Raw genomic sequence first — 27,454 nt, forward strand, 5'->3', positions numbered from 1 at the left:
TGGAGTGTTTTGTGTATGCTTCTTCCTTGTAAGAAATCACAAGTCAAAAAAGTGGATAGTGTGAGCAGTTTTGCTACCTCGAGTGCTTATTATGGCTGTTTGTGATCTATGTAACATGACTACATGAAACCAACCCCAGAATTTGCTGACCAAAGAAGCATATTCCTCCTCATGCTGTAGATTATTTAAAATTATTAAAGGGAGAATGAAAAGTAACAGGCTGGCCAACTAGATTTTGACTTATATACTTGATTTACACTTTTTATGCTCATTAATGGCACATTGATGATGTTCTTTTGTATGAGTTCCTGTTGCATTGTAGGCTAGCAGGGAGCTTGCTCACCCAGTGAGAAGTCTTTTACGCATTAGCATTTGAAACCAGGGAAAATTTACAGTAGCAGTGTCCAAACAGTAGGAATGAATGTATGGGAGAAAGCTAGACACCTTCTTTTAAGAGCTATCCAGGCTTATAGTTGTGGAAGCTATACAGGGGAACTAAATAGATCTCCTTTTTTTTTCTTTTCATATTTTGATACAATGTTTTCTGACATATTTTGTTGCAAGAAGCACTACTTTGTATATTCTGGGTATTGAATAGACATTCTTGTTGCTGCATTCCAGTTTAGCGGGGAAACCCTTTGAGAAAGTTCCATGCCCTTTTCTTGAATACTGTAGACATTTCAGTGTGGTTCTACTGAACACAGCTTTTGCAACTTACTGGTTATTAAAGTTAGCAGGAAAATCTTAATAATAGAAATGTACCCAAGTGACTCCAAAAGAATCACTGCTAAAATAAAATTTCTTGCTGTCTGGGCAAGGAGCTTTTATTATTAGATTTATTTGTTTTTACCACTCCTCAAACATGTTCCTATACAGTCTATGCTCATGTATAGTCATTTTAAAGCTATTAGTACCTGCAGCAAGATGTCTGCACCATATATATTACGTGTATCATGTTGTTATAGCTGGTCTGTATGCTCTTTGCTGGAATTTGGAACCAGCTTTGGACTGTTGCCTGATGCTATGTTTGTTTGGAAAGGGAAGTTCCCTTCTAGGCAATGCAATTTCATGATGGCTTCAAAAGGATAGGCTCTCTTTCCTTAAATATACTTGGGGTTTGGTTTTTTTTTTAGTAAAATATGCTCAGTTTATCAAGCAGAAACATTCTTTTTTTAAATAGAGGAGATTCTTTTTTCAAGTACCTATTTTCACTATACTAATGATTTGATTCCAAACTTGGACCATTTGTTGCTGAGAATCTTAGCAGTGATGAGGATAAGCAATGTAGCATAGCACATTGATTTTATGCAGATCATCACCGTTATGTTTTGGGAGGTCTGCTGTATTAGTGATATATAAAAACTGATTACTTTCTCCAACATTGCCTAGTAATTGTTTATTATTTTCCTATTAGACAAACAAGACAGATCAATATTCCTGAACACCGACCAGACTATGAGTAACATCACTGTAAATAGATTTGCCTCAGACCTCAGTGGTGTATTCATTTTAATGATTTGGACAATGTGAGTCCAATGACAAGGCGCTCAAGCTAAGTTTAAAATTAAATTAAGAATAGGAATCGCTTACTTTGTTCCTTTGCTAATTGATAGGACCTTGTTGCTTTAACACTACTTGTTAGAAAACAGTATGAAAATAGATAAAATGTTCTTTGCATTAAAATTGCTATTTTACTGTTAAAAAATCTATTGTTCAAAATCCTGGTAGTGTTCAATATTATTGAAGAAATTGCACAGTGTGATGTTTCAGGGGCAGTATTTCAGAGGACTCAGCTGCAGCCTTTTTGACCTGTCATATTTATTAAAAACCTTTTGTCCAAACGGAAGAATTACTTGTAGAAGTTAGTCAAAATATAGTTGAAATACTGTGCATGGAAAGGTGTTGATATTCTTGTTTTTCCTGCTAACATATCTTAATGAAAGACATTGACAGTTATTTTGCATTTTTGTTAGAGGCATGTTCAGTGGTAGCATGTTCCTGATCAAAATAATTTTCCTAACGTTGTTGTAAGAGGAGCACTTTGTCTTGCATCAAATGTAATTGATCCTGAAGCAGTGTAATCACAATTACTCACTTTCTTAATTGGCCTGCCCAAAATCAGAAAATGGAAACCGATCGGCAGCGTTTAAATCAATAGCTTTGTAGTAAAGCTTGTGGGGGTAGGGACATAGTGGTAATGGGTAGATCAATTGGTCTTAGATGCCAATCATGGTCTGTGTGTTTTGCATAGCAAACACTACCTCTCTGCTTGGGGATGTGCTGTTGTACTAGTGGTTCAATAAATACAAACTGTAAGAAGTACAAACTAATATGAGTAATAAACTATTTAGATCTCTTCTGAATCTGTTGTACAAGTCAAGGACAATGAAGGAGAAACTACATTATGGAGAGTTCTAAGGCCTGAGCCTTGGAAGACCTCATAAATACTATTTTTATTAAGCAATATCACACATCTAATTAAAAAGAGGTGATATACCTTAATTTGAAAACTGGTCCCAATTAATTTATTTCGATTATTAGATTGTGTATTAAGATGCTTACATTATGTACTTGTAAGAGAATATCTCTTCTGGTTATTTTTCGTGTATGACCTCCTTCCAGAGGCATGTTCTTTCAGCCACACTGGTGTTCTGCACAATCATGCCTCTCAAGCAGAAAGTTAAAGAGGAATAAATGGAGGAACTTAGTGTTTTAAAAGATTTTTGTGAGCTTTACAATTTCTTTTTGGGTTACTTTGTTAAGATTTTGCAAGCAGGATATACACAACATAGAAGTATAAAGCAGTTTGTTATTGGCAGTCTGGTAGCTTACTGAATCCTAGTTAAGCATTCGTATATTCACAACCCCCAGTAAGAGACGTTAGTCATTGCAAGGCAGATAGGCATCGTTGCATAGAGGAAAGGTAGGAAGAGATCCTTGATGATACAGATTGACTGTAGAGCTCCACTGCAGAATTTTATTTTTCCTTATCAGATTTTGTGTATTTCCACACTGCTGTGTTTTCTCTTGAATCCTGGAAAAAGTGAGTCTGGGCATGAACCACTGCTGTCATTTCTTCTATCACTTCAGCCTTTTTTCTTGTAAAAGCAGGAAACTGTCTTTTCCTTTCTTCAGCAAGACTATGAGCAAAGTCTCCTAACCTTCTCCATTCCATGTTTTGCAGAAACTTAGTGTATGGCTCCTCCTCTTCCTTTTTTTCTTTTTTTTTTTTTCATCTGTGGAGATTTCTTGAATACAAGACAAAAATAGTGAACTGGATTTGAGTAGGTGTATTCTGGGTCAAGCAGCTATCAGTGATTGTCGTGGTTTAAACCCAGTCAGGCAACTAGTTCACTTACTCCCCCCCTTCTTTCCCTCCCCCTACTCCCAGAGGGTCAGAGAGGAGAATCAAAAATTGCAACTCCTATGGGTTGAGATAAGAACAGTTTAGTAACTAAGGTATAACACAAATCACTACTGCTACCACCAATAATAACAATGATAAAGGAAGTAACAGGGGAAGAGAATACAACATCTCACCACCAGTCAACCGATAACCCCCCCCCCCCCCCCCAGGCCGACCAAGCTCTGACCGATGCCTCCTCCAGCCCTGCAGTCTCCCAGCCCTTCCGGGTAACTCCCAGTTACCTCCTGGGCATGACGTGCTGTGGTATGGAATACCTCTTTGGTCAGTTTGGGTCAGGTGTCCTGTCTCTGCTTCCTCCTGGCTTCCCCTCCTCCCTGACAGAGCATGAGGCTCACAAAGCCCTTGGCCAAACCAAAATATCCTTGTTATCAGCTCTGTTCCCAGGCCGAAAGTCAAAACACAGCACTGCACCAGCTACCAAGGAGGTAAAAAATGACTGCTACTGCTGAACCCAGGACAGTGATGTAAAAAATAATAATATAAATAAAAGAGTATTCCTCAGCCTCTTATTAGAATAATATTTTGTTAAAGCTTTTGAGACTCAAGACTTTGAAGGCTGCTGTTGTGGAATCTTACAAGAACTCATACACAAGTCATAATATCATTTGCATTAGTTTTAAAGAAGATGTTGCCATCATTGTCCTCAAGTGTTTTGTCATGGCAGATAAATGAAGGGGAGAGACAATAGGGAAAATGGGCATTGGCTTCAGATGGCAGGTGTGTGCTGCTCCCACTGCAGCCATCTAAAGAAAAGTTAAAACCATGCATCTTCTAAAGGATTACATGTTAGTCTTGCAGTGTCATCAGGTAGGACCAGATGATTTCCAGGGACCAGCTGATTTCCAGATGCCCCTTCTGACCTGAATTGTTCTATGGAACTGTCAAATTACTCCTGTTAAATTAGATATTACTACATCTCTAATATAAAGATGTAGTAATAGAGATGCTGGTCAACAATTAAAAGCTCTATATTTAGTCTGTAAAATGTATAATAAAACAAATGATCTAAGGGAGGATGATTTTCCCCGCCTGAAAAAGAAATTTACTAAAGTACGCTAAAATTAAAGTAATGCAAAGCAAAACAGATGCTGGCTGAAGTGAAGTTAAGAACAAAGTGGTTTTGAAGAACAGCTAGCAGTTGGAATTTCTGCTTGCAGACTATGAAGAGTTCATAGTTTATCAAAGAATATCTTGCTATCTTTTTAATCACTGGGGCAAAGGGGGGTGGTGTGTTTGTTAACAGCAGAGGTGTCAGGTGGTCCTTTTGAGCAGTTAGAGCTGTATAAAACCCAGGCTATGCTCATGCTCTTATTCCTTCTTATTGTAAAAGGTTTGTTATAAGCAATTCAGAGCAATTGGCGTGTTCAGTCAATGGAGGACATTGTACAGAAAGCTGTTTTATCTGTGTTATGGTGAATTATGTAGTGCGCGTCTTGCTTTAATATGAAAGATAACATTGGTTAAACAATCAGTTAAACAATACCACTGAAAACGTTGTTGCAAGTTTTAGTCACATAGTCCAGGCAGTATATTTATAAACAGCAAAAAGTTTTGAGGCAGTTGATTAAAGACCTTCCCTTCACCTTCTAAGGTGATGGAGATCCTGGTCAGTTTTCCAAGGAAAAATTAAAGAAAAAAATATTATTTACTCAGACAATCCATGCTCCTCTAGCATGCTAATGGCCTGAGAGGTAGACAGTATTTAAAGTAGTATATGGAGAAAAAAAAAGTGAGAATTTGTTAGCTAAGCAATTTTTTAAAAGCAGCTCCTCATAACGATTCTTTATAGAGGAAATACTAGCCAAGTTTGAAGGAATTGTTTCAATGTATGTTTACCAGATATTCATCAGGGACTGTAGTGATAGGACAAGGGGTAATAGGTTAAAACTTAAACAGGGGAAGTTTAGATTGGATATAAGGAGGAAATTCTTTCCTTGTTAGGGTGGTGAGGCACTGAAATGGGTGGCCCAGGGAGGTTGTGAATGCTCCATCCCTGGCAGTGTTCAAGGCCAGGTTAGACGAAGCCTTGGGTGACATGGTTTAGTGTGAGGTGTCCTTGCCCATGGCAGAGGGGTTGGAACTAGGTGATCTTAAGGGCCTTTCCAACCCCATCTATTCTGTGATTCTATGATTTTCAACAAAATTAGTAATAATTCTGAATTTCATTTGAAAAAACAATGCTTGAAATACATAAGCATAATCATAGCACTTCAGAAGTCAGAAAGTAAGAATGTACTAGTCCTAAGCATTTGTGAAATTGTGAAATCAGGTAACTATGGTAAGTATTAAAATTTTAAATAATAGGACCATAAAATGCTTTCCTGTTTTCAAGCTGCTTGTCTTGCATTTTTAGGAGGTAGAGAGATACCTTTTTTATATTTGTGATCTAGTACTGTTTTTTCCATCAGTCTTTTTTTTTCAGTATGTTTAAGTTGCAGAGTTATAAAAAAATCACTTCGAGGTTAATTTAAATACCATGGATATTAGTTGATGAAATATATCTTACGTTCTAATGACTGTATCATTATATTTAAGTAGGATATCTGAGGCATATCAGCCATCAATATGTATTGATGTTTAGTTCATCACAAAAAAAAAAAAAAAGTATTCTCTTCTAAAGGTTTTTCATGCCTCAAAGCATTAACAAAAATTCTGACTGGATGTACTGATCCTGAATTGTTAGCCTAATCCTTTATGGTATAGTTAGTCAAATATAGCAGAATTAATGTATCTTGAGTTTCTATAGCCTTGGAGAACTCCAAGATACGATAGTTGGAAACTTGGATAATTGAATGAGTAGGGAGAGCAAGTTCACTGTATGGTATTCATTTCTTAAGAAGGAATCTATAGCACTTGATAGTAGTATGCTACTACTGATAGAAAGTTTTTTTTACCCTTCTGGCATTACGAAAACTGCCTCAAATTCTGCTGTTTCTCAGTGTGTTTTTACATCGGCCAGTACACTGTGTGGTTTTGTTACTCCAGAATTGTTTGGCTTGTTTGGGTTTTTTTAGACAACAATAATTCTTCCTGTCTGAAGTTATACCTTTGCTAGGTTTAGCTGTATTTCTGGGACAGCTATTGTTGATGGTGGGATTTGTGAATAACAGTTCTTTTAAAGGAATTGTAAAATGTATAATAATTTGTCCTTTGCAATCATTTAGTTTGAGTGTGATGCTTTATAGATTGCAAATAAACATTAATATGAGTAAAAGTTACATTTTCAGAAACGTAAGAACATGCATGCTCTATTAATACACATTTATACTGGATAAAATGGATCAGCTTTATTGAAATGGACTCTTCATTAGAGACTGTAGTGATAGGACAAGGTGTACCGGGTTAAAACTTAAACAGGAGAAGTTTAGATTGGATATAAGGAGGAAATTCTTTCCTGTTAGGGTGGTGAGGCACTGGAATAGGTTCCCAGGGAGGTTGTGAATGCTCCATCCCTGGCGGTGTTCAAGGCCAGGTTGGACAGAGCCTTGGGTGAGATGGTTTAGTGTGAGGTGTCCCTGCCCACGGCAGGGGGGTTGGAGCTAGATGATCTTAAGGACCTTTCCAACCCTAACTATTCGATGATTCTATGTAATAAATTAGCAGGCTTTTGGATTAACAAGGTAGAAATCATTCAGGTAGTTATTACACTGTTTTGAGATTCCATAGTAAAATTGGAGCTGGTAAGTATGTATTAATCCTTGTTGAAGCACTTGGTTGATACTCTGTAATTTCTGTTTTCTCAGCACAAAGGATGACTGTTTCAATGTTAGCATTCAACCCCCTGTTGGAGAGCTGCTTTTGCCTGTCACTATGTCAGAGAAAGACTTTAAGAAGGAGCAAGGTGAGAAATATTTCAGTAGCTTCAATAAATGTCTTTGGATGAAAAGAAGGCTGTGTGCCTTTCAGTTTCCGAGCATACAGCAAGTGTTTCCTGTGTAGCTGTTTGCGTTAGTCTCCATTAGTACTCAGTCCAGTACTAATTATTTAATTTTAAAATCTTTTTAAAAGTTTATACAGTGGTATTTGACAGCTTTTCAGTGTGCCTGTAAAAGCACAAAGCCCACCCTTTAGCCTGAAACAGTCTTCTGGCTCTGAGAGTCTTGGCTTTTGTCATGAAGTGAGAATGTCTTTCCTACTAGCAGTAAAGCAGAAAGTTGAAACCACAGCTCAAAGAAATAAAATATATTCATTGATATGGTGCCTGTCTTTGCAAGCCTTTATTCCAAGGCTATGCTTAAATATTCTTAGTGTTCCTAATCCTTGGCTACTTTGAAGATTATTTTAATAATTTTCTTTTCAAACACCTCGTATAAAAAATATTCTTGTTGGAATACTCTTGTATAAAGGTGACATGTTTTATGTACTTCTGCATTCTCCTAATGTTGAGTCTTTTAAGAATGTAAGTTTCTGATGCTAGTCCAAACACAAGCCTCGCTAAGAGCTTTTAGTGACGTCAATATTTTATAAAAATAATTAGAGAAAATTGTACTTAGCTTTTCCTGTGTGTTAAATGGAATAGTCCATGCTGCTACCCTTAATTTGGATGTGATTCTTGGATATTTTAAAATAGAAATTATTACATTTTGCATGCATTCAAACATAATAGTGTTTACTCATCTATCTCAATGTATGGGGATTTACATGTGTAAATCTCTTCACATTGAGATGAGAATATACCCATGGGATCCTGTCTCATTGCTGTGTAAGGCTCAGAAACTCGGTATATCCATCAAGCAGTCAGGAACACCAATGAGTAACGCTATGTATTACTAATCACTGCTTTTGAGCATTTCTTGCATTTGTATTTTTGAATTATTAAGAAAGATAAATATTGCCTAGATCATTTTCAGTTAAGCTTATGGCTGTACTGAAAAGTTAGGATTGTGCTTTGTGTTCTTAACCAATTGATACTTATTTGCTGTTCTTACCCTTTGCTGGCTAAAGCCTGCCTCTGCTTTATACCTGCTCAGCAAACCAAGGTGAGTGATTGAACGAGGCTGTGGCACATTTATTCTAAACTGTTCCCTTCTAAAAATCGTAGCTGAGGTTGTAGTGAAAGGAAGGCAGATTACTGTGCTTCTCCCTCCCCTTCCCCTGCCTTGTTTTTATATTTGCTTGCTTTGTGATATTTTGATAGAGTTTTTGTATGTTTTACTGTGACTGAGGGCTTTTTTTCCTCCTGACTGGCCGTACAGAACCACGAGCACAAAGAAGAAGTGTACTTGGAGAATAACTGTGGTCCTCTGTGGAGTTGTTGCCAAAATTCCTTTTTCTTCTGCCATTTTACTTCTATGGTTGTTGATTATTTGTCTGAATAAATCTGGCAGCTGTTTGCTATGTTTAATAGAGCAGAAAGGCTACTCTGAATAAAGCTATTTGAAAATTTGTTTATATGAAGTATTTGTAAATCCATGAAGGTCTCTTGGCATTTCTGTATCGCTCTCTCTGTCTTCCTGAATTCATTCTTTTATGCAGGACTTGATGCTTGCAAATTTACCACAGGTTTAAAAACCTTTTCTATTGCATCTTTTTTTCTTAAAGATATCAGCTGTTTCAGAATATTCATGGTAATAGAGGTCTCAGTTCTAAATTTTACGTAACTATTTATTACAAAGATCTAGGAGCAGCTAGCATTTGGGAAGTATTACTGTGTGATCTTGTTAAGTGAAAAATCCAAATTACAATAATAAATGCAGAGCAATTTAGAAGTTGGTATATATTATTCTATTTTGTGTTTAACTTCAATTTGTCTGTATTCTCCAAATGAATCTGATTTATATAACTTGGTTTTCACTTGTCATGCTTTTTCTTTTTACTTTTTTTTTTGTTTTTGTCTTTGTTTTGGACATAAGATGTTTCAAGTCTTGTACTTGGAGATGCCTTGTTTTATTCACAACCAGAACAAATAGGTAAAAAATAGTGAAAGAGTGAGGAGAATATTAGAAATGCAAGATTATAATTGGGGAGAATGAGAATACATATGGGTTTTAGGGATTTTTACAATTAATCGCATGTGTAACCTAATAAGAATGCTAAAGAGGAAATAGCTGGTATTATACTGCTATGTAGAAGACAGCTTATTGCTACATATCTTTACACTCTGCTGTTTTGCATTGTCTTTTACATTTGTATTTCTCCATTTTCTTCCTAATGGTAGAAGGAGTGAGGAACAGATAGGTTATTGAATATTCATGGCTGTGAAGGTTGTATGATGGTAGTGGCAGAACCTAGAAAGCTGAATTTATCCCCATGCTGTGTGATAATGCTTAGCCTTATAGACGGTCTTCCCTTTCCTCCTGAGCCGGGGAATCCTCCGATGAGGTAATTCCCCAGAGCAGCAGCTGAGTTAGCGGTTGATCTTGTGATTGACAATTTGGAAGCAGTGGATAAAAATGGTATTGCCAAACTACTCTTTTCTGTTTAAATACTTTTACTGATCTTTAGTTTTACCTGGTTTACATATATCTATGTATGTGTATATATATATATACACATATACATATGTTGGTTTACATCACATCCCCGTGGGAAGTCCAGTTTCTGTAGCAGTAATTCTGCATGATTGATTCAGGTACTGTTGGAAACTCTCTACCAAATTTTTCACTTGTGCTGATTTTTGAAACAATAGCAAAACTCCACTTGCCTTAATTCAGAGTAGAACTAGTTTAACTTGGACATACCTTGCTACCTACCAGTGTAAGTGTTCCAATTTCACTTCCTTTTGTTATTAAAAAGTTGTAGTTATTTCATTGTATCAGTTAGTTAACCCAGAGTAATTGCTGCTCTATGCTCTCACTAGAATTCTCTCAGATTCTGAAGTTTCAAGGAATATTGAAGGTGGCATGTGGTTTTTATAACTGGATATCTATCAGAATTTTTATGAAGGTGTAAAAACTACTTAGAGTATAAAGACTGTTCCCCTCCCACCGCAACATGTTTTAAAATAATTATCTTTTTCTTTTTATGTGTATACCTGATTCACATTTAAAAAACAACACAAAAACACCTTTGTTAAGTAAACAAATTGTTTACCTAATTTCATTAAGATTTATATATCCAACTTGTCTTCCTAACAAGCAAGATGCTAATTCTTTAAATGGTTGGACATTTACTATTTTCTGGCCCTTGACTACCATGAGCAATCATATTTGATGCCCCTTAATTAGAGCATCCTTTTTTCTTTCCAGGTTCTTTTCCACCTCAGCAATCGAGACAATACATTTGCTTACCATGCTGCTCTCCTAAGTGTTCTTTTGCATGTAAATTAATCTTGATTCAGTTTACACTGTCATGCTGAGTGGTACAAATTGCCTATAACAATAAAACAGCATGAGTTAAAAATAAAGGGGGGTGAAAAGGCAGATTGAATGTGTGCCTTACTTGATAGGATGTTACTTTGCTTTATGCCAATACATTAGTTGACGATAATGAATCTTCTGTTCTGAAAAGCATGGTTTAGTTGATTTTTTTAATTTTACTTCAATGGAGCAGTACCTTGTCTTTTATAGAACAAGTTAGACAAACCATTAATGACAAGAGTGTTAAGGTTAAATATGAAGCAATGCATTCACTTCTCTGAGTGCTATCCATCTTTCCATTTACAGGAGCTTGACAAAAGTACTGGCTTTGTACAACATTTCCTTTAATTACATGCTGCGGAAAACAGGCTTTTAACATAAACATAGTTGCATTCATTTATTCAGCATTTGCTCTTCAATAGAGCTTAATGGAGAAGGTTTAAATCCTAAATGAGTACACGCATCTCTCAGCAGTGTTATGTCAGTCCCTGGCTCTGCTTAAAAGCAGTTTTAGGCTGCATATGTAGTTTTTAAAGCTTTTGCCTAACAGTGAAGTTAAACAATTTGAAACAGAATGTTCTATTCCCAAGATAAAGCTGGTCTTTATAGAAGTTGTATGCTTATTTTTGCTCTCTGCAAGAAGTGATCATGTTCAAAAATAGCCCATTATTTACTTATGAGCTGTTCCATCTTTACTTTGATATTTCTTATTTTGTGGCAGCAGCTAATGGACATTCTGTGGCATAAAAATGTTTGGTTTATTTTTTTAATTGCTCTATTAAGCACCTTAGTGCCGTTTGCACTGGATTAGAACCGAATGTGCAGCCCTAAAATACTCCCCTTTTGAGACTTTTGCATTGTTTTCATTGTTAATGTTATTGTGGATTTCAGATGCTTCGTATTTCTGCCTAAAGCACTTTGCTCCATTGTTTGTCTGCATTTTCACCTGCATTTTCTGAACATAGTGTAAAATCACACACAGAGTGTTAAGTTGTAGTTACTATTGGCTTTTAATCAACATGAGCATCCAGCAAATCATTAATTCAGAGCAATGGATGTTGATAGGAAAGTGGAGGTTTTTGTTAAAATGTCCTTGATCAACATTTCCTTCTTTACTTTTTTTTTGTTATGTGTTTGGATACAATATTGATATTTCTGTTTCATTTTGTAGTGATATTCAAATTATTTTAATGAAATAGTTTATGGTAACATTTTAGAGAATTTCCCAGTTTCTAATGCAATGACTTGATCTTTATGAACTTAATTGAACCAGTGACTACTGTCTGAATGTCAAGATTATTTTTAGCAGTTGGATATTAAGTTGTAATTAAATGCAGTGGGTTTATAATTGAAATATTAGAAGATGTCTTTGTATATGCTCTTACTTAAACTGAACTTTTCCAAATCAGTCTTACTTAATTTATGTTTGCATTCTTCTTTTAAGGTACACTTTTTTTGTAAAACAGAGCCATCTTAGTTTCACAGTTGTATTAGTATCATATGTCATTGTTCAGTTATTAGTAATTATAGGGCATTACAAGTAATACCTTGAACAAATGTAATTAATTTATTTCAAAATTGTTTTCTTGACTAATGGTTTAACTTTTAATGCAAATGTGTGTTTTTGCTTAGAAGTCTTTTGGTTTTATGTTTAATAAGCAAGCAAATCTTAAAGTACTCACAACGAAATACTTAACATTTCAGGGATGCTGACAGGAATGAATGAGACATCTGCTACAATAGCTGTTGCTCCACAGAACTCTACTAGACTTGTAATAATAGAGAAGCTAGTGAAAGCAGCAAACCTGGGTGTAGTCCCTTCTGGTCAAGATAACATACACAGGTAAGATTACATCATTCATAGTGGAACCATCTTTTAATATGAATTTGTTAGTTCAAAATTGGTCAACATTTGATAGTATTAGGGAAAAATTTATTATCCACACCTTTAACAGATGAAATACCCAATTACGCTGCAACATAGAACCCTAAGCAGGTATTAACTTGAGCCTAAGTACTCTTAGCTCTTCATTTGAATGTATATATCTAGACTGTACTGTACACAGTTAGGGGGAGTTGTCCCTTCGTGGTTTTGTTTCAAAGGGAAAATGTAGCCATTTAAAGCACAGTAATTTTAAGAGCATCTGTATGGTTTTTTTTACTTTTGTTTCTGTTTCTAAAAGTAAGTGGTCTTATTCAAGTGCACCATCTGTGAGAAGCAGCTTATTTTTCCCATGTTGATTTTTGACCTGTGATATCCAGCTAGCTAAACCTAGAAGTTGTTTTTTGGTGTTTGTTTCAGGGTTGGGTTTTTTTTTTAGTTGGACGGAGATATTTTTAAATGCAGGTTGAATGTTAAATTGAACATTTCTTTGTCCTTCCTGTATTTATGCAAGGAAAACCAGTGATCAGCCACAAAAGTCATTGGTCCTGACTAAATTTTAAATGTTACTTGCGATCAGTCCATTTCATCCAAAAGCTGTGGTACAGAATGTCAGTGGAATTGATATGATTGTTGGTTAATGGCAGCTTTTAATGTGATTGACTCAAAATATTTAGCCCCATGAATCTGTATGCCTTGTCACTTGTGACAGGAGCAAACAGGAAAACTGCCATGTGTCGAAAACTGAGTGGACACAAATAGCAACAACAAGATGTGATTGGAAGCTGTTAACCTAGTCTTGGAATAAGAAAATGCATGCATTTCTCCTAGAATCTACAAAAGCTGTTCCAGAGTGTGAATTATCTCTTTAGCTTCTGAATATTGCTATTTGAATAAGAGCAAAATATCTTCTTTTAAAACAAAGAACAATGTTTCTCTCTGAAATTTTGCTGACTGAGATGGCTGTTTGGAATAGTGAGAATCATGTAGCGTACACAGGACTAATAACCTGGTATTTCTCTTTGTTGGATTTAGTCTTTTTTGCATCACCGGGCATTTGTATTGTATTGCATTAACATTAACCCAGCTGGATTTTCCTATGTATTTGATACGGTCAATGATAAAATTCTGTTTCACCATAAAAACATGGTACAGCAAGTGCGATTGCACTGAAATGATTGTCACTATTGACACCTGCTCCTCCATGAAAGAGTCCTCATTTGTTGCATCCCTGAGGGATTTATACTGCCTCAGTATCAATTCAAAGACTGGGTGAGAGTGTCAATCAAAAGAGACTGAAGTGTCTGCAGCAAACAGGTGTTCTCCATCTTTACCTTATCCATCACATGAGGCTTACCACATAGGGATGGATTGTTTGTGACTGAGTCTTGAAAAGGCTTCCAAAAGTAATAGCTTAGTTCCTAGCTCAACCAAAGGTTTCCTGGTTGTAGATAAGTTCCTAATTTGATCTTGCTTTTCTCTTGCTCTTTTCAAGAAAAAAAAAAAAAAAAAGGAAAAAAAGAAAAAAAAAAAGGAAAGGGGGTTTTGCACAAAACAGAGTCTGTGACCAGCAGTAAATAAATTGAAGATGTACTTCTGGTTGGGTACGCTCCTTCAGAGACAGTGGTTGAAAACATATTATGGTCAGGCTGAAGTATTCAGAATGTTTTAGAGCATCCTGAAATGTTCTTTTATGGTTTTGGTTTGATTCAAAATAGAGTGTAGTCAGTCTGCCACAGTAGTTACAGAATAGTTTGTCTTTATAATATCCATCAGGCAATAAAAATTGTTTATAACAACTTAAATAGCCTACAAGAAATACCCAGCACTGATAAGCATTTAGAAAATACCCCTTCATTTTCTTTACCATAAGTAACTGTAGTTCAGAGATATTGTGTGGTCATAATTGCAGATAGTTTTTACTGAGAGAAAGAATGGGAATACTAACTGATACTGCGGTGAACCTGTTCATCTTTTAAATAGCACTACATTATGACTAAAGTAAATCCTAGGTTTAGATAAATGAATATTTGAGATAGATTAGACAAAATTCTGAAACAAATTACTTAAATACATATACACATATAAAAGTATACATATATTTGGATTAAATCAACTGCCATGAAAGTAAATAAAAATGGAGTCTCTTCTTCCAAAATCTCACAGATGGAAGAAGTGTGTCATGTTTTATTTATGTGACATATACACCATTTCAGGATGATAAATAAGGAGTCACCTTTTACCTAAACAGAGCAGTTACAAATTCAACAAAAATATGTTAAAAGTGAATTTTTTTTCTATTTCTGCATGTTGTCTGTCTTGTTTGTTTTAGTGCAAGTGGTATTTGGGGGGAAAATTATATACAAGAACTTGTTTTAGCTCATTGTGCTATTCTGTGAGGACTACTTGAGCTCACTTCTTGGAAGTCCTTAGTACATACCCTTTTACACAGGAAAAGAAATATTTTTAAACTGATGTTTTGCACTGTGCAGCATGAATTACATTAACCTCTTAGTTGGTCATACCCAACTTAAGTATTTCTATGTAATGATGTCTAATGCCAATAAATTTATATTATCTGGTAATGCAGTATACGCATTCAAAATTAAATTGTTTAGTTTAGTACAGGTGTATCCAGTGAACACAAACAGGTGTGTATTTCTTGGGGTTTTTTCAGTCTAAATGTATTCGCACTCATGACAAAGACAGTGTCATTCTGGTGGGACCCAATTACTGCTCCTTAAATTGATAGCCCTATTTAGGATTGTATTTTTGCACCAATTAAAATCCTTAGAGCAAATATAATGAAGATCTGAAAATAAATACTTGAAACAAATATCAACAGAATAGCATGCAGTCACCAATGAGAAATGAAAAAAATATAAATCTGTCAAATACATCAGCTGTATATTAGTCTGTATCACAGTATAGCAACACCTTCTTAGGTGCATTGTTTTCTCTCTTTACTATATGGCTGCTGAATACTTATATTTACTTGAAACATAGTAATTTCATTTTTAACTGAACGTAGAACAAAATGCCAGATAATACAGTTGATTCTGTTTTAAACTCTCTTTTCTGACTGTTTTTATTTGAAGTGATAGCTGCAAAAGCTTTGAACTTGGTAGCCAATATATGTATCAGAACACAAAGGTGCAGATCTATATTCATACATCTGTAAAATAAATTTGCTATGCCATTTTACTTTCTTAAGTGTAGTTTCCTGTTCTTGGAATGAATTAATATAAGCTAGTAGATTACTGGGCCTTGTAAGGCTGCATATGGTGCATTCTCATGTCCTTAATAGGATTTAGCTATGTATTGATCTCTCTTGCTTTTGTGATCAAGGGGAAACATTATTTCAATTTTAAAGGCTTCTGCCAAAAGCAAGAATGTGAAATGCTTTTCAAAGAGAATATTTTTTTTTTTGTAGAAAATATAATGTCTCAAATATGAAAACTTCAGGAAAAAAAGGGTATTTTTCTTAAAATATTATTTCACAAGAGTGATTAGGGTATTTTTTTCAGTTGCATAGCTCTTTCAATGTCTGAGAAATGTTGTTTGTTAAAAACATTTTAAGAAATGAAGGATTGGAAGTGGGTTGAGAAATACATAGATGTTGGCAAAGTGATTTCAAAAAGAATCAGCTAAAGCACCAAGCTTCTGTCTGGTGATTCAAACCAGTGGGTACCTGTGGGTACCATTTGAATGTCTAAAGACAGAGACATGTAAAGAGCAATATTTGTTTCTGCAGCGAATTAAATCAGTCTGAATAACCACATTTAGAGACTAGGTACTTTTCAGTTGAAGTATTTCTGCTGTTTATTGTCATTAGGAAAAGTCTACCAGGAATTTTTCCTTCTTTAAGGTAAGAGAATACATAAGTAAGGACATTTATTTCCACCAAAGTTGATTCTTCTGTGGACCATCACTTCAGTTCCCTGTCTCTTATCTTGGCAATAATATTCATTGTTTTATATATCAAAAATAAATTCTAGGTTATTCTCTTCAATTCCAAAATGTGATGAGATGAACACACTATTCAACTCAAGATTTTAAGTATTTTTAATTTTAACAAATACAAGCCTTATTTATCCAGAAATGCCCTTCGTGTTAGTGCTACCTTCAAAATGTGTTGCGTATTCCTCTCACATGAATATTCTAAAAGTTCTTTAGGTATCTTCCTCTTCTGTCATTTTCAGCTCCATAACCTCCTACCAGGATAGGTAATCTTCATTTTCTTGACTTCTAATATAGCAAAAGGCAACAGGTGGTGACAAACTGAAAAGACTAGTTGCAAACTTTAATTTTAGACTTGAATGCTCTTATGTACCCCTTGAAAAAGTCAAAATATTGTCAATTATTGTCTAAGGCTCTCTGCATGAAGGAGAGGTATTTGAGGGTAAATTGGCTTAGGAAGAAAACAAGGGAAATACATATTTCCACTCCCTACAAAAGATGGTGCAAAAGCTTTTAATATGTACACAGTAGCATATAGCAAAAAAAAAAATCTGTTCAGAGCTGGCATCATCAGAAGCAAACTGGATTTGCTTCTTCCCTCTTTCACTTTGTTTTATGCTTGAGTGATTCCATTGACATCAGAATATAATGTGTAATGCAATGGAGAATCAAGCTGTCTTGAACTGACTTCCTGTCTGCCTTCTACTTCCTGAAGCATTTCTTGAATGGGATACATTGCACTCTAGTAGATCATTTCCCTCAGTGACCATGGCTCTACAAAATGATGTAAGGTAGAACACCTTTTCCATGCTTTTTGTTCTCAAAGACTTTATTTGTACATTGCCCAATCAGTCAGATAAAAGTCTGAACCTATCAGGTTGGATATGAAGAACAAATTTTAGTCAACCTCAACTAAATAGCCCATTGAACTAGTCTGTTGCTGCTGTTGTATTTTGGAAGCAATCCACAATTAGTAACAGGAAATAGTTGGGTTAGAATGTGAGCATGGTGTCATCTACATCTCTCTTCTCTGCAGTTTATCAGGATGGCCTTAACCATTGACCTCAGCACTCTGAGACACATGACAGCATTAATTTCAGTCCTCTAATTCGAGACAGGCAAGTCTTGAATTTCAGCAACCCAATAGCGACAACCTGGGGTTTTGAAGACAATCAAACCTCAGCTCCTTTCAACACTGAAGCCTTAATCAGCTTCAGAACAGCCATTTCACATTTCAAAATAACGAATTTAATATCCTTCTCCATTACAATCATGAGAGTTGTCATTCTGATAGCTGTCTCTCCTTCCTAGAGATCACCAGAACTTGCGGAAGGAAGATTCTAATCTCTTGGTGTGTCTTCATAGTAGATACCTGAATTAGCTGCAAACAAGCTAGCTTTTAAACAAGAAGTACGAAACAGCACTTCTGCTCCTTGCTGGTGCAGGTCTAATTAGCTAACAGAGCGTTGCACACAGTGACTGTGCTGCTTTTGGGATCTGTATTTTTAAGGACACTTGGCTGAACCGTATAGATATACCATTTTGTTCAGAGATTACTGTCTGTAGTACATCATAGTTTAGCATACCCATGACCTGTGTGCTTTTGTGAATAAGCAAGTATTGAATGAGATGTAAAATATCTTCCACCTGTCTTTTGGAGGTTTGCATTGGTATCTTTTACCAAAATCAAAACTGTACTATGTAATTTTTTTTTAATATGACCGTAAGCATACTGCAATGGATAAGCATTGAAATCCTGAAGAGCATGAAGGCAAGTAGACCCAACATAGAAACTTTCATAAAATGCTTGAAAATCAGAAGTCCAAGGATCAACACTTGTTTTTCACTAGCCTTTATTCCCCATCCCATGAATCAGCCTGACAGTCTGGTTGTACTCAACCCTTTTTATCATTTTGCAACCTGTCATGTCCCATTTATAGTATATTGGCAGACTGATTCTCAAAGGAAAGAGGGTTTTGTTTACAGACAATTTTGGTTATCAGAGAATGGCGTGCTTAGTAATCAGTTATCCTCCCTACATCTTTTTAATCCAGCAACACTTACTGTGGGAAGAAAAGGTATGTGATTGTGCATATGTATAGGTAGGTTTATATTGAGGAAAACCCCATTATAGGGGTTCACCTGGAAAATTTTACCGTGTATGTAAACTTCCAATTTGTACTAAATTTGGAAGAATTCTCAGGCAGAAATTTGGTGATCAGACCCCATCAGCTTACTGTAACTAACAACTGTGTCTGCTTCCAGAATGTCAGAAAAGAAGTGTGATCACCTATATATTGATGATAAACACAGTGTAGAAATTTCTTAGAAATAGAAATTGTTTATGGCTACTTCATTTGAATCCAAACATACGTTCTCAGCACCTGACAAACAGGTCTTACAGATCCAGGAAGACCGTTTTTTAACAACCTTTTCTGGGCTGTGTGCACTCAAAAATCTTTCCTCAGATTTTTACTAAGCCATGGGCCTGTCGGAGAGCTTAAATGAAGTGAAATCTCCCTCTGGCAGTAGCTCCTTTGACGCAGTTACGTGGACTGTTCTGCTTCTGTGGTTCCTTATCTGTGGGGCTCAGTCATCTTTTTCTCCTCTTCTAGAAAGCTGCAATGAGTAGCTGAGTAAATAAAGTTGTAGTAGACATGGAGCCTTGGTTTTGCTTCCGAATTTTTCAAGTAGGAATTAATTAGCTAAATACTCTAGGCAAAGCAGTTTCTCTGGTAGCCTTTACCGATAAGAGACAGAATTTTAAAGATTATAGTATATCCACATCCACAGTATTTCAGCCTTCATCATAACCAGAAGTTGTAAACTCTTAATGTTTTCTTGATTTATGATAGAAGTAATTCTAGCTTTTCTGAAAATCAAACAAACTAACCTGCCCAACTGGGCTAACAGTTACTTCTTTTTTTTTTTTAAGATTTTTTGCCAGACAGGACTAAAAGTCTTCCTGATAAGTCACTATTCTTAGGTAAACATTTTTATTTCTAGAGAAAATGAAAACATATTTTTAATGTGAAAGTACTTATTCGGTATTTTTTACTAGATACTCCTTAATTAATCAAATCCTAATGCTCCAAACCTTCAGACTTTTCTCCCTGCTAAAGAGGGGCCCTATATGTATTAATACAATTTTCACATATTACCAGCTCGTAAAGGTTTTGATTAACTGGTACAAAATACTTGATCAAGAGATGTCATCATTTTAAGGCCCTTAACATTTGTAATATATTATTGTATTTAAGGAGCTTGCATGTGGATTGCAAAATTTAAAAATAATTTGGGAAAATCAGGTTTTAGCTAAATATTAGAAGTATATGAGTGAGTCATTTTAGATAGGAGGTTAATCAAAAGAGATTGTTCTAGCCTTGCTTATTTGCTGTCCACTAGAGGACAGCACTGCTTTTGTATCTGAATGCTGTAATGTGAAAAATACGTGCAGCGTTTTCTTTGGAAAACAAACAGGAATCTTCTGAGCCAGTTGTTTAAAGGGAAAACATTTAACACTTAAAAAATCTAACCAAACAGAAGAATATCTTTGATTTGAAAGATGTCTGAGGAGCTTTAATATTTTCATATATTTTTGTAAGGTAGCTTACTTTCTTGGAAGTAAATGATTTTTTCTGCAAATTAAAATGTATAGCCTGGTTTAAAAAATGGACTTATGTAATTCTCAAATATTTACCATACTAAATGCCTGATTCTTTAAGGAAAATAAAAAGAATAAACTAGATGAAAAAAACAAAATAGATTGAGAATTACAATGGTATTTTTCTAGGGGTGAGGACCAAATATATTGATTCAAGCTTTTAGCTTATTGAAGTTTTGGGGAAGAGGTATAAATACCAACATATAAAAATGCTGGAATTTTTGAAGTAAAGGTAAATTTGGAGAATGATAAAAAGTTCATGCAGCATACTTTTGAACATGTGTAGTAGTGCTGTGTGTTGAACATTAAGTTTAGAAAACTCGCTTGCATTCCTGCATCTTTTTTAGAGGTACAGTGCAACTGCTCACTGGCAGCTGAGGACAAATGCAAAACCTATTTTTGCAATAGAACTACAAATTTTAAAAACATTGTACAGGTTTGACTGCAATTTACCTTACAAATTCATTATTTCATTAAAACCAAAAATAGTTACTATTGGTAATAACTGCATTATGGTAATGAGTTATGTGTTTTGAACAATTTATTCTAAGATAGTGTTAAGATCACATGACATACTAGAAAAAAGATGTCAGTTGTAATATTGTTTTTAACATAAATATTAATCAAATTTTATTAATAATAACCAATGTTAGACAAGGTTTTTTTCCAAGATATTAAAATTACCAGGTTAAAAAAAAAAAAATCCTTCTTTTTGTGAGTATATTTCTGCTTACATTTTAGCATTAAGCTACTCTATCGCCAGGTCAGAACTCATACATAGTAATGCTATTATGTACAGTTCTTTTTCATGTTCTAATGCTTACACAGAGAATGAATACAGGTAATTAGTAATTTAGCCAATTTTTAGATCAAATGTTAATTACAGAGTCAAACCTGTACATGATAGAATTTATCAGGGTAAGGTGAAGATTCAGAGTAATAAAAATGTAAATATTTTTGTTGTCCAATTAATAGACTGGGAGGTACTTCCAGTTGTTCGTTCCTATATTTACAAATTGAAGACAAATTCACAGCAGTTTGATTTTTTTCATCCCTTCTGAATATATTTATTGCATAACTTGATTACACATTTGTCAACTTTGGACTAATTATTTTTCTACAGCTAAGGCAGGGCATTGCATCTTCTGATTGTCTTTCTTACTAATAGGATTCTGTCTGCTTCAGCAGGCAGTAATTGAAGGTTTCATGTACAAGATTTAAAGGAAAGGCAATGGAAAAAAAAAGTTTTAGCCTCCATGGGCCATTATCACTGTTTCTGGTAAGCAGAAAAAAGGAAAAAGCTTAGCTTGAAAAGAAAAAACAGAGAAGAGCACGCGACAGGAGAGAATGTATGCTTTAATGCTGTTGAATTATGCATAACAAACTTACTCTGCTGTAAACAGTTGTCCCGATAGTGACCGTTCAGGTCTAAATTTACTTTCTCAAATGTTGAATTTTAAAGAGGAGATTTTGAGTTACTATGTTGCTGTCTACTCACTGGTGTGGATTTTTCATAACCTTTCCCTATAAAACGCCTTTCCTGTATATTGTAGCTATCCTCTGTTCACAAGTAAAGGGAAAAACTTGCTAGTCTGTGGTTAGGCTAGTCATCATTACAAAGCCAGTGTTTGGCAAATGCTGTCACATTGTGACATTAAACTGTTGGATTGTTAAACCATTGTATGGTTAATACCATTGAATGGTATTAAACCTTGTATGGTTAAACCACAACACTGGTGCTCTCTCGTTTCCCTTTATATCAACTATATATCAAATATTTCTATGTGATAACCATTAACAAATCTTACCTTCATAGAAAGTGACCAAGAATGTGTACTTGATTTTTAACTCCTGAAAGACAAGTGACTTTCTAAAAATATACAGTCCTTTCTTGATTTTGATTTAGAATTGATTCTTAATACATATTTCCTTATCTACTGAAAAGTACTGTATTTATGGAAAAATAATCTGTGAACTCCTCTTTTTTTTTTCTTTTTATGTCACATAGCCTCAGAATATTTAACATTCATTTAAAATAAATGAATATATTTGGAAAAATATACCTCTCATTGTTATGTGTCTAATCTGTCTTGATTTTTTTTTTTAAATGGGAAAGCTATTAACAGTTGCAAATCTTCCTGAATAATTTTTATTAAGTAAAATCAATTTCTTAATTAATATTATTACAGAAAGAAAAATAGAAAATAACTCCAGTGTAGCAGAAAGAACCATCTTCAAATTATTAGTAAATATTTGGTTCTGTTTTCTTAATGGTATTCTCATTTACTTTCTGTTTTCTTCATGTTCACTGATGCATCATTTGTTGCAACAGAACCATGTTCATTATATAGTGTCATACGCTAAGAGTTGTCCATAGGACAAGTCCTTTTGGACCTACAACCAACCACTTTACCAGTTAGATTTTAATGCACTGGAGGGCCATTTCCAAGGCTTATTTCATTGTATGAATTCTGATAGGTTTTATTATCTTTTTACAATTTTTTTTAAATTCAAATTCTAACCTTTAAGGCATTATCAACTTTCAGAAAAAGTAAAAAATAATTACTGACCTTGTGGGAAAAATAAAAGTTTCTTGCAAATAATAAATATCTAGTATACTATTAGAGTGATGATTTTTTGCTGCTGAAAGATATTTTTTTTTTTAATGGCTTTCTGGTCTAAGCATTTTGCTGAGCAGAACACATATTTTGGAAAATCCGGGTGGGCTTTTTAAGAGTAAGCATAGAAATGCAGTAACATGTACTTAGTTAAAAAACACTACTAACCAAATCCTTCAGTGGCAGTATTTATGAAGTATCTAAATATTTAGCAAATCAGTTTTACTCTTGGTGTCTTCTAACTGAAGGTCAACTGCTTCATCCTTTTATAACTCTGTTCAGTTTCAGAGATCATACATGCATATTTGTGTTATTACTCTCCTTATAAACAAAACTATCTTCCCTATTTTAAGGAACAGAGTTTGATTTCTAGAGTTCAAAATCAGTGGTAAACCCATTGTGTGGCTGTTCATCTGTACACCCTTTTTAATGGCGAACTAAGTCATCCTGTGTTGTTCCAATTCTTTTTTTTGCACCAAGCAATTCCAGATCGGTGACCATTGATACAAACCAATTAGCCAATGCTAGTTATGCATACTAATGCTTTGTGTAAAATCATCCCAGTATCAGACCCTTTGCATCTTGCAAACCACATACAAACTCACATTTTATTGATTTAATGTGTTTTATTCAGATGTATGGAAAAGTACTATTGATTCACTATGTGATTTTGCAAATCCACATGTAAAAATGCTATACCAAAACTCATCTGTGATGCTTTGGGCCACCTTGGCTTTTGCAGACCGTTGATTTTGTATCACTTTCAGCTTTTAATAAGAGAGGGTAAAATCAAGCCTCGAGGCTATGAAACACAGCGGGAGTGCCAACTACCAACCTATTTATGTGCATGCTCAGACATAATCTGCTTCTGTGTTGTCCCAAGACACAACTGTTAAGTAAATAAAGTGACTAATAAGACTATTGTTTCTATAATTATCCCTTCCCCCTGTCAATATCAACCAGAGAAATAGTCATGTTCTACATCTCAGCGCAAATAGATGAAATCATTGATATAACTAGCTAAGTAGATAATTTTTATAATAGTAACGTTGTTTTAGAACCTCATATTAAAGGGAGAGGTCTTTGAATGTATCTAGAATCCGGACAAAAGAAATAGATTGACCTGTGATGGGTGACATTAGAGAAGTGCCCCGTGTTTCCTTAATTAGTATAATGTGTTATGAGATTTTGGTATGCGTATTCTAAAAAGAAAAAAGAGAAATTACTTCTCGTTTAAAGAGAACCTGCTTCCTGCTTAAGTGGCTAATATTTTAATTAAGTCTAGAGTGAAGTTTTTTTGAGTATCTCCTGATAAACTCCCTCCTTTATGTTGATGGTAATTAAACAGATCCCCAAGGGCTTGGGCAGGCGCTTTGCAAGGCCCATGCTAATTGTGAGACATGAGACACTGACCAGTTGGTTTGCTCTTGAATAGTCCACAGCGTGCTGTCAGCCCAGCAGTTTGATTTTTCTGTATTGTGAGCTGTTGTCAGGGCTAACTGGGTCCTATTGTGGCTGAAGATGTTGCGCAAATTGAGGCAGATGGCTCTGATTCAGACACGTGTCATTCAGAAAGAGGAGAGGAGATTGGCCCTGCAAAGTGGGGTCAGACTGGGTCACAGACCTGCTCTACACTTGTTAGTGTTTTCAAAAGCCCATGCGCAGCAACTTTGTTGTTGTCAAGTAATCAAGGGGGGTGGGGGAGGCGAAAAGCAAGAAAAAACCCATGGTGTGTTCCTTGTGGAAGATGCAAGAGGAGGCTGTTGCCATCCTCTTCCTTCTCTTCCCCTCTCTTGGGCCTGGCTGTGCATGCAGAATGAATTAACAGGATTGACAGAAGTTCATTGTGCCTAAAATGGCTTTTCAGTCAATTGTGGTGCTTAAAAGGCTAGTTTTGCTTTTAATTCCATGTAATTAGTGGGTTCTTCATGTCTTGGAATTTAGTAATGGTGCATTAAACCTAACTTTTGTTTATATGATTGGTTGGGGGTTTGGAGGGGTTTTATTTGCTTTGTATGATTTTTAATAATTCTAAAATATTTATAATTATTGGCCACATTTTTATATTAAATATTATGTAGATAAATTCACAGTTAGAATTATTTGGTGTTTTACTGTTACCATCATTTCAAATAATTGTGTTGGATGTTTGTAACTTTGGCTGGGTTTACTTTGAATTAATTCCCAAGATGGCAGGAGGATGCACTTTTCTACAATAATTTTGCTTTTGGAAGTGCTCTACTACGTTTAACATAGTTACGTTTTCTCTAGAGCACCAGATAATGACAGTTATCCATGGGAAACTCCATACAGCTGAATTCAAGTTGCCAATGTGCATGAGTATTGTAGATGAATTGAAGAATCAGAATTTACATAATTTTATTTAAATAGTGTTTAGTTTGTGCTATTAAATACACAATTTTGCATGATACTTTTTGTTTTTTCTTAAATGCAGAAATATTTACACAATGCTGAATAACTTCTATCTGAAGTATTTATGGAGGTTTTTATGGTTTATCCCCTGAAATGCATTAATGAAATTGGAGGCATTTTATTTGAGCTCATTTAACTTTTCCAGAAAAAAATATTAGCGGTCTTTGACCTTAAGATCTTCAGTGATTTTTATTTTTAATTTTTCCTTTCCCCTCCAGGTTTGCCGCTAAGACTGTGCACAGTGGGTCACTGATGCTAGTCACAGTGGAGCTGAAGGAGAGCTCTACAGCACAGCTCATCGTAAACACTGAGAAAACTGTGATTGGTTCTGTTCTGCTGCGGGAGCTGAAGCCTATCCTGTCCCAGGGGTAACCTGCTTACATCTGGACTTCAGAATCTGGCACACAACAAAAGTGCCTGGCATCCACTAGTGCTGCCTTTCATTTATAATAATAGCCCTTCCATCTGGCAGTGGGGGAAGAATACACTCTTGACATTCTTGTCTTCTGCTTTAGAATGCTAGTGTGTATCTATCATGCACGGAAGTCCTTTCCTTTTTTTCTGCTTGCTAACCAAAGAACATGTATTTTACTGTCAGTTTTCTGTGCTGTAAAATTTATTTCCCATTTGTTCTACCCTAGTCCTTCCCTCTCCGCTCCCTGCTCCCTTCCTCCATTACCTTTCTTCCCTAATAGTTTTCCCCATTTTAGTGGACAAATACTAGATAATAAAGTTCAAGGGAAATCACACTGCTTGAAAACTGAGTTAAAATGGCAGGTAGATTCCAGCAATGTAAACAACAACTGTGTGGTTCAGAGAGGGCTTTTTGCATAAGTGTAAAAATACAATAGGCACAGGAAAATGGTGTTTGCTTTCTGGAAATGCTTGTAAACCTGAACTTGTCTATTAAAAACATTGTTCCCACCTACTGCCATTTTCAGAAATATTTCTGTTAAGATGCCAATAAAGTAGTGCTATGAGCAGAGGTTTCCTCTTTCTTGTTTTGGTAGAGAACTGGTAACAATAATCACTAGTATATAACTGGGTAATTAAAATAAGTACAAGGTAGGTTGCTACATACACATCAGCTCTTACCCTAATTCTCTGCTGTGTGGATACACTTTTGTTAATAAACGAAGCCAGTAACTGCCCATTTTCAAATTGGCCCATTCATAAAATACTGATTTAATTATTAGGCGTATTACGTTAAATACTATTGTGACAAATACTGTCATCTAGCTTAATAAGTTATTCAGATCTTTGCTACCAATTTCTTTTGTAAACTGAGATTAAAGTCTCCCACCTGTGCTTCCGTTCAGCTAGGGCTGAAAGGACCAACAGCGATGAAAACTTCTTTGCACCCAGTTTTCTGCCTGTAGCCTGGGTGTCACTGATTTTCATCTTCCCTTCACATTCTGGGTACATGGTAGGACTGCAGATGCTGAGCTTTGTCATTTTGTATCGGTTCTCCTCACTTCCAGCATGGCTTTTCCTAGTAACTCATGGCTCTGCTACAGATGTTTTCATGACACCGAAAGGGTATGTTGACAAGAGTACCCTTGCTCTGTCACCAGGACCTTTGCATGGTCCTTTGATGGTAAGTGGTGCTGCTGGTTTTGTTTAGCTTGCTGGGTGACAGGAAGTACTGCTTCATCAGAAATGCTGCTTTGCTGCACACTAGAAAATTCTTCTAAAATTTTCTACTAAAGCTAAAAGGTAGCTCCAATGTGTAGCAGAGTTTATTGGCAAATTCTGAAGAGGGATGGGTTTTTTTTAGGTATTTAAGTAGCACTTCTGTGAGAAAGTAAGTTCTAGGTTTTGCTAGCCCCCAAAATGTACTCGTATTTGTCAGACAAAGAAACAAAAATCTTATGCCCTCAACAGAAATGTACATGTTCTTAATCAACATTTACATTATTGTCTGAAGTCCTAATCCTGCAGTTAGTTTTTTCTTTAATTGCAATTCTCAAGTGTGGTGTAAAAGTTATTCAAACATGAAAAATTAATCAGTGTAGAAAATACTGCCATCTCAGAGAAAATGCAGGTTGCTCTTAGATAGTGTTTGATATTAAGACTCAGTGAGAAGGTAGTGAAAAAAGTGTAGAACCACACTTCCTGGGAAGAGACAACTTCGAAAGCTTCAGTCATGTTTGCAAAGGAGAAAACATGAAT

At 35.3% G+C, this 27,454-nt stretch overlaps 1 protein-coding gene across 5 annotated transcripts in view; it reads left to right on the top strand.

Annotated features, from left to right (window-relative positions):
• Window positions 1-26,262, top strand: part of AP3B1 (adaptor related protein complex 3 subunit beta 1) — a 169,388-nt gene extending 143,126 nt beyond the window's left edge. For 3 of the 5 annotated variants that reach the window (XM_062612402.1, XM_062612401.1, XM_062612405.1), the window contains 3 exons: window positions 7,171-7,268; window positions 12,430-12,568; window positions 25,501-26,262. In XM_062612402.1, coding sequence (XP_062468386.1) covers window positions 7,171-7,268; window positions 12,430-12,568; window positions 25,501-25,654 — 391 coding nt within the window. In that variant the 3' untranslated portion in view covers window positions 25,655-26,262. Of the gene's footprint in view, window positions 1-7,170; window positions 7,269-8,371; window positions 8,407-12,429; window positions 12,570-13,319; window positions 13,970-25,500 lie in introns of those variants that run through there. The other 2 variants (XM_062612403.1, XM_062612404.1) reach the window with 2 other exon arrangements.
• Window positions 26,263-27,454: the final 1,192 nt, after the last annotated feature.

Source organism: Pezoporus occidentalis, unplaced genomic scaffold, assembly GCF_034315485.1.
Source record: "Pezoporus occidentalis ecotype Australia unplaced genomic scaffold, CSIRO_AGI_Poc_V1 ctg16, whole genome shotgun sequence".
Lineage (NCBI taxonomy): Eukaryota > Metazoa > Chordata > Aves > Psittaciformes > Psittacidae > Pezoporus > Pezoporus occidentalis.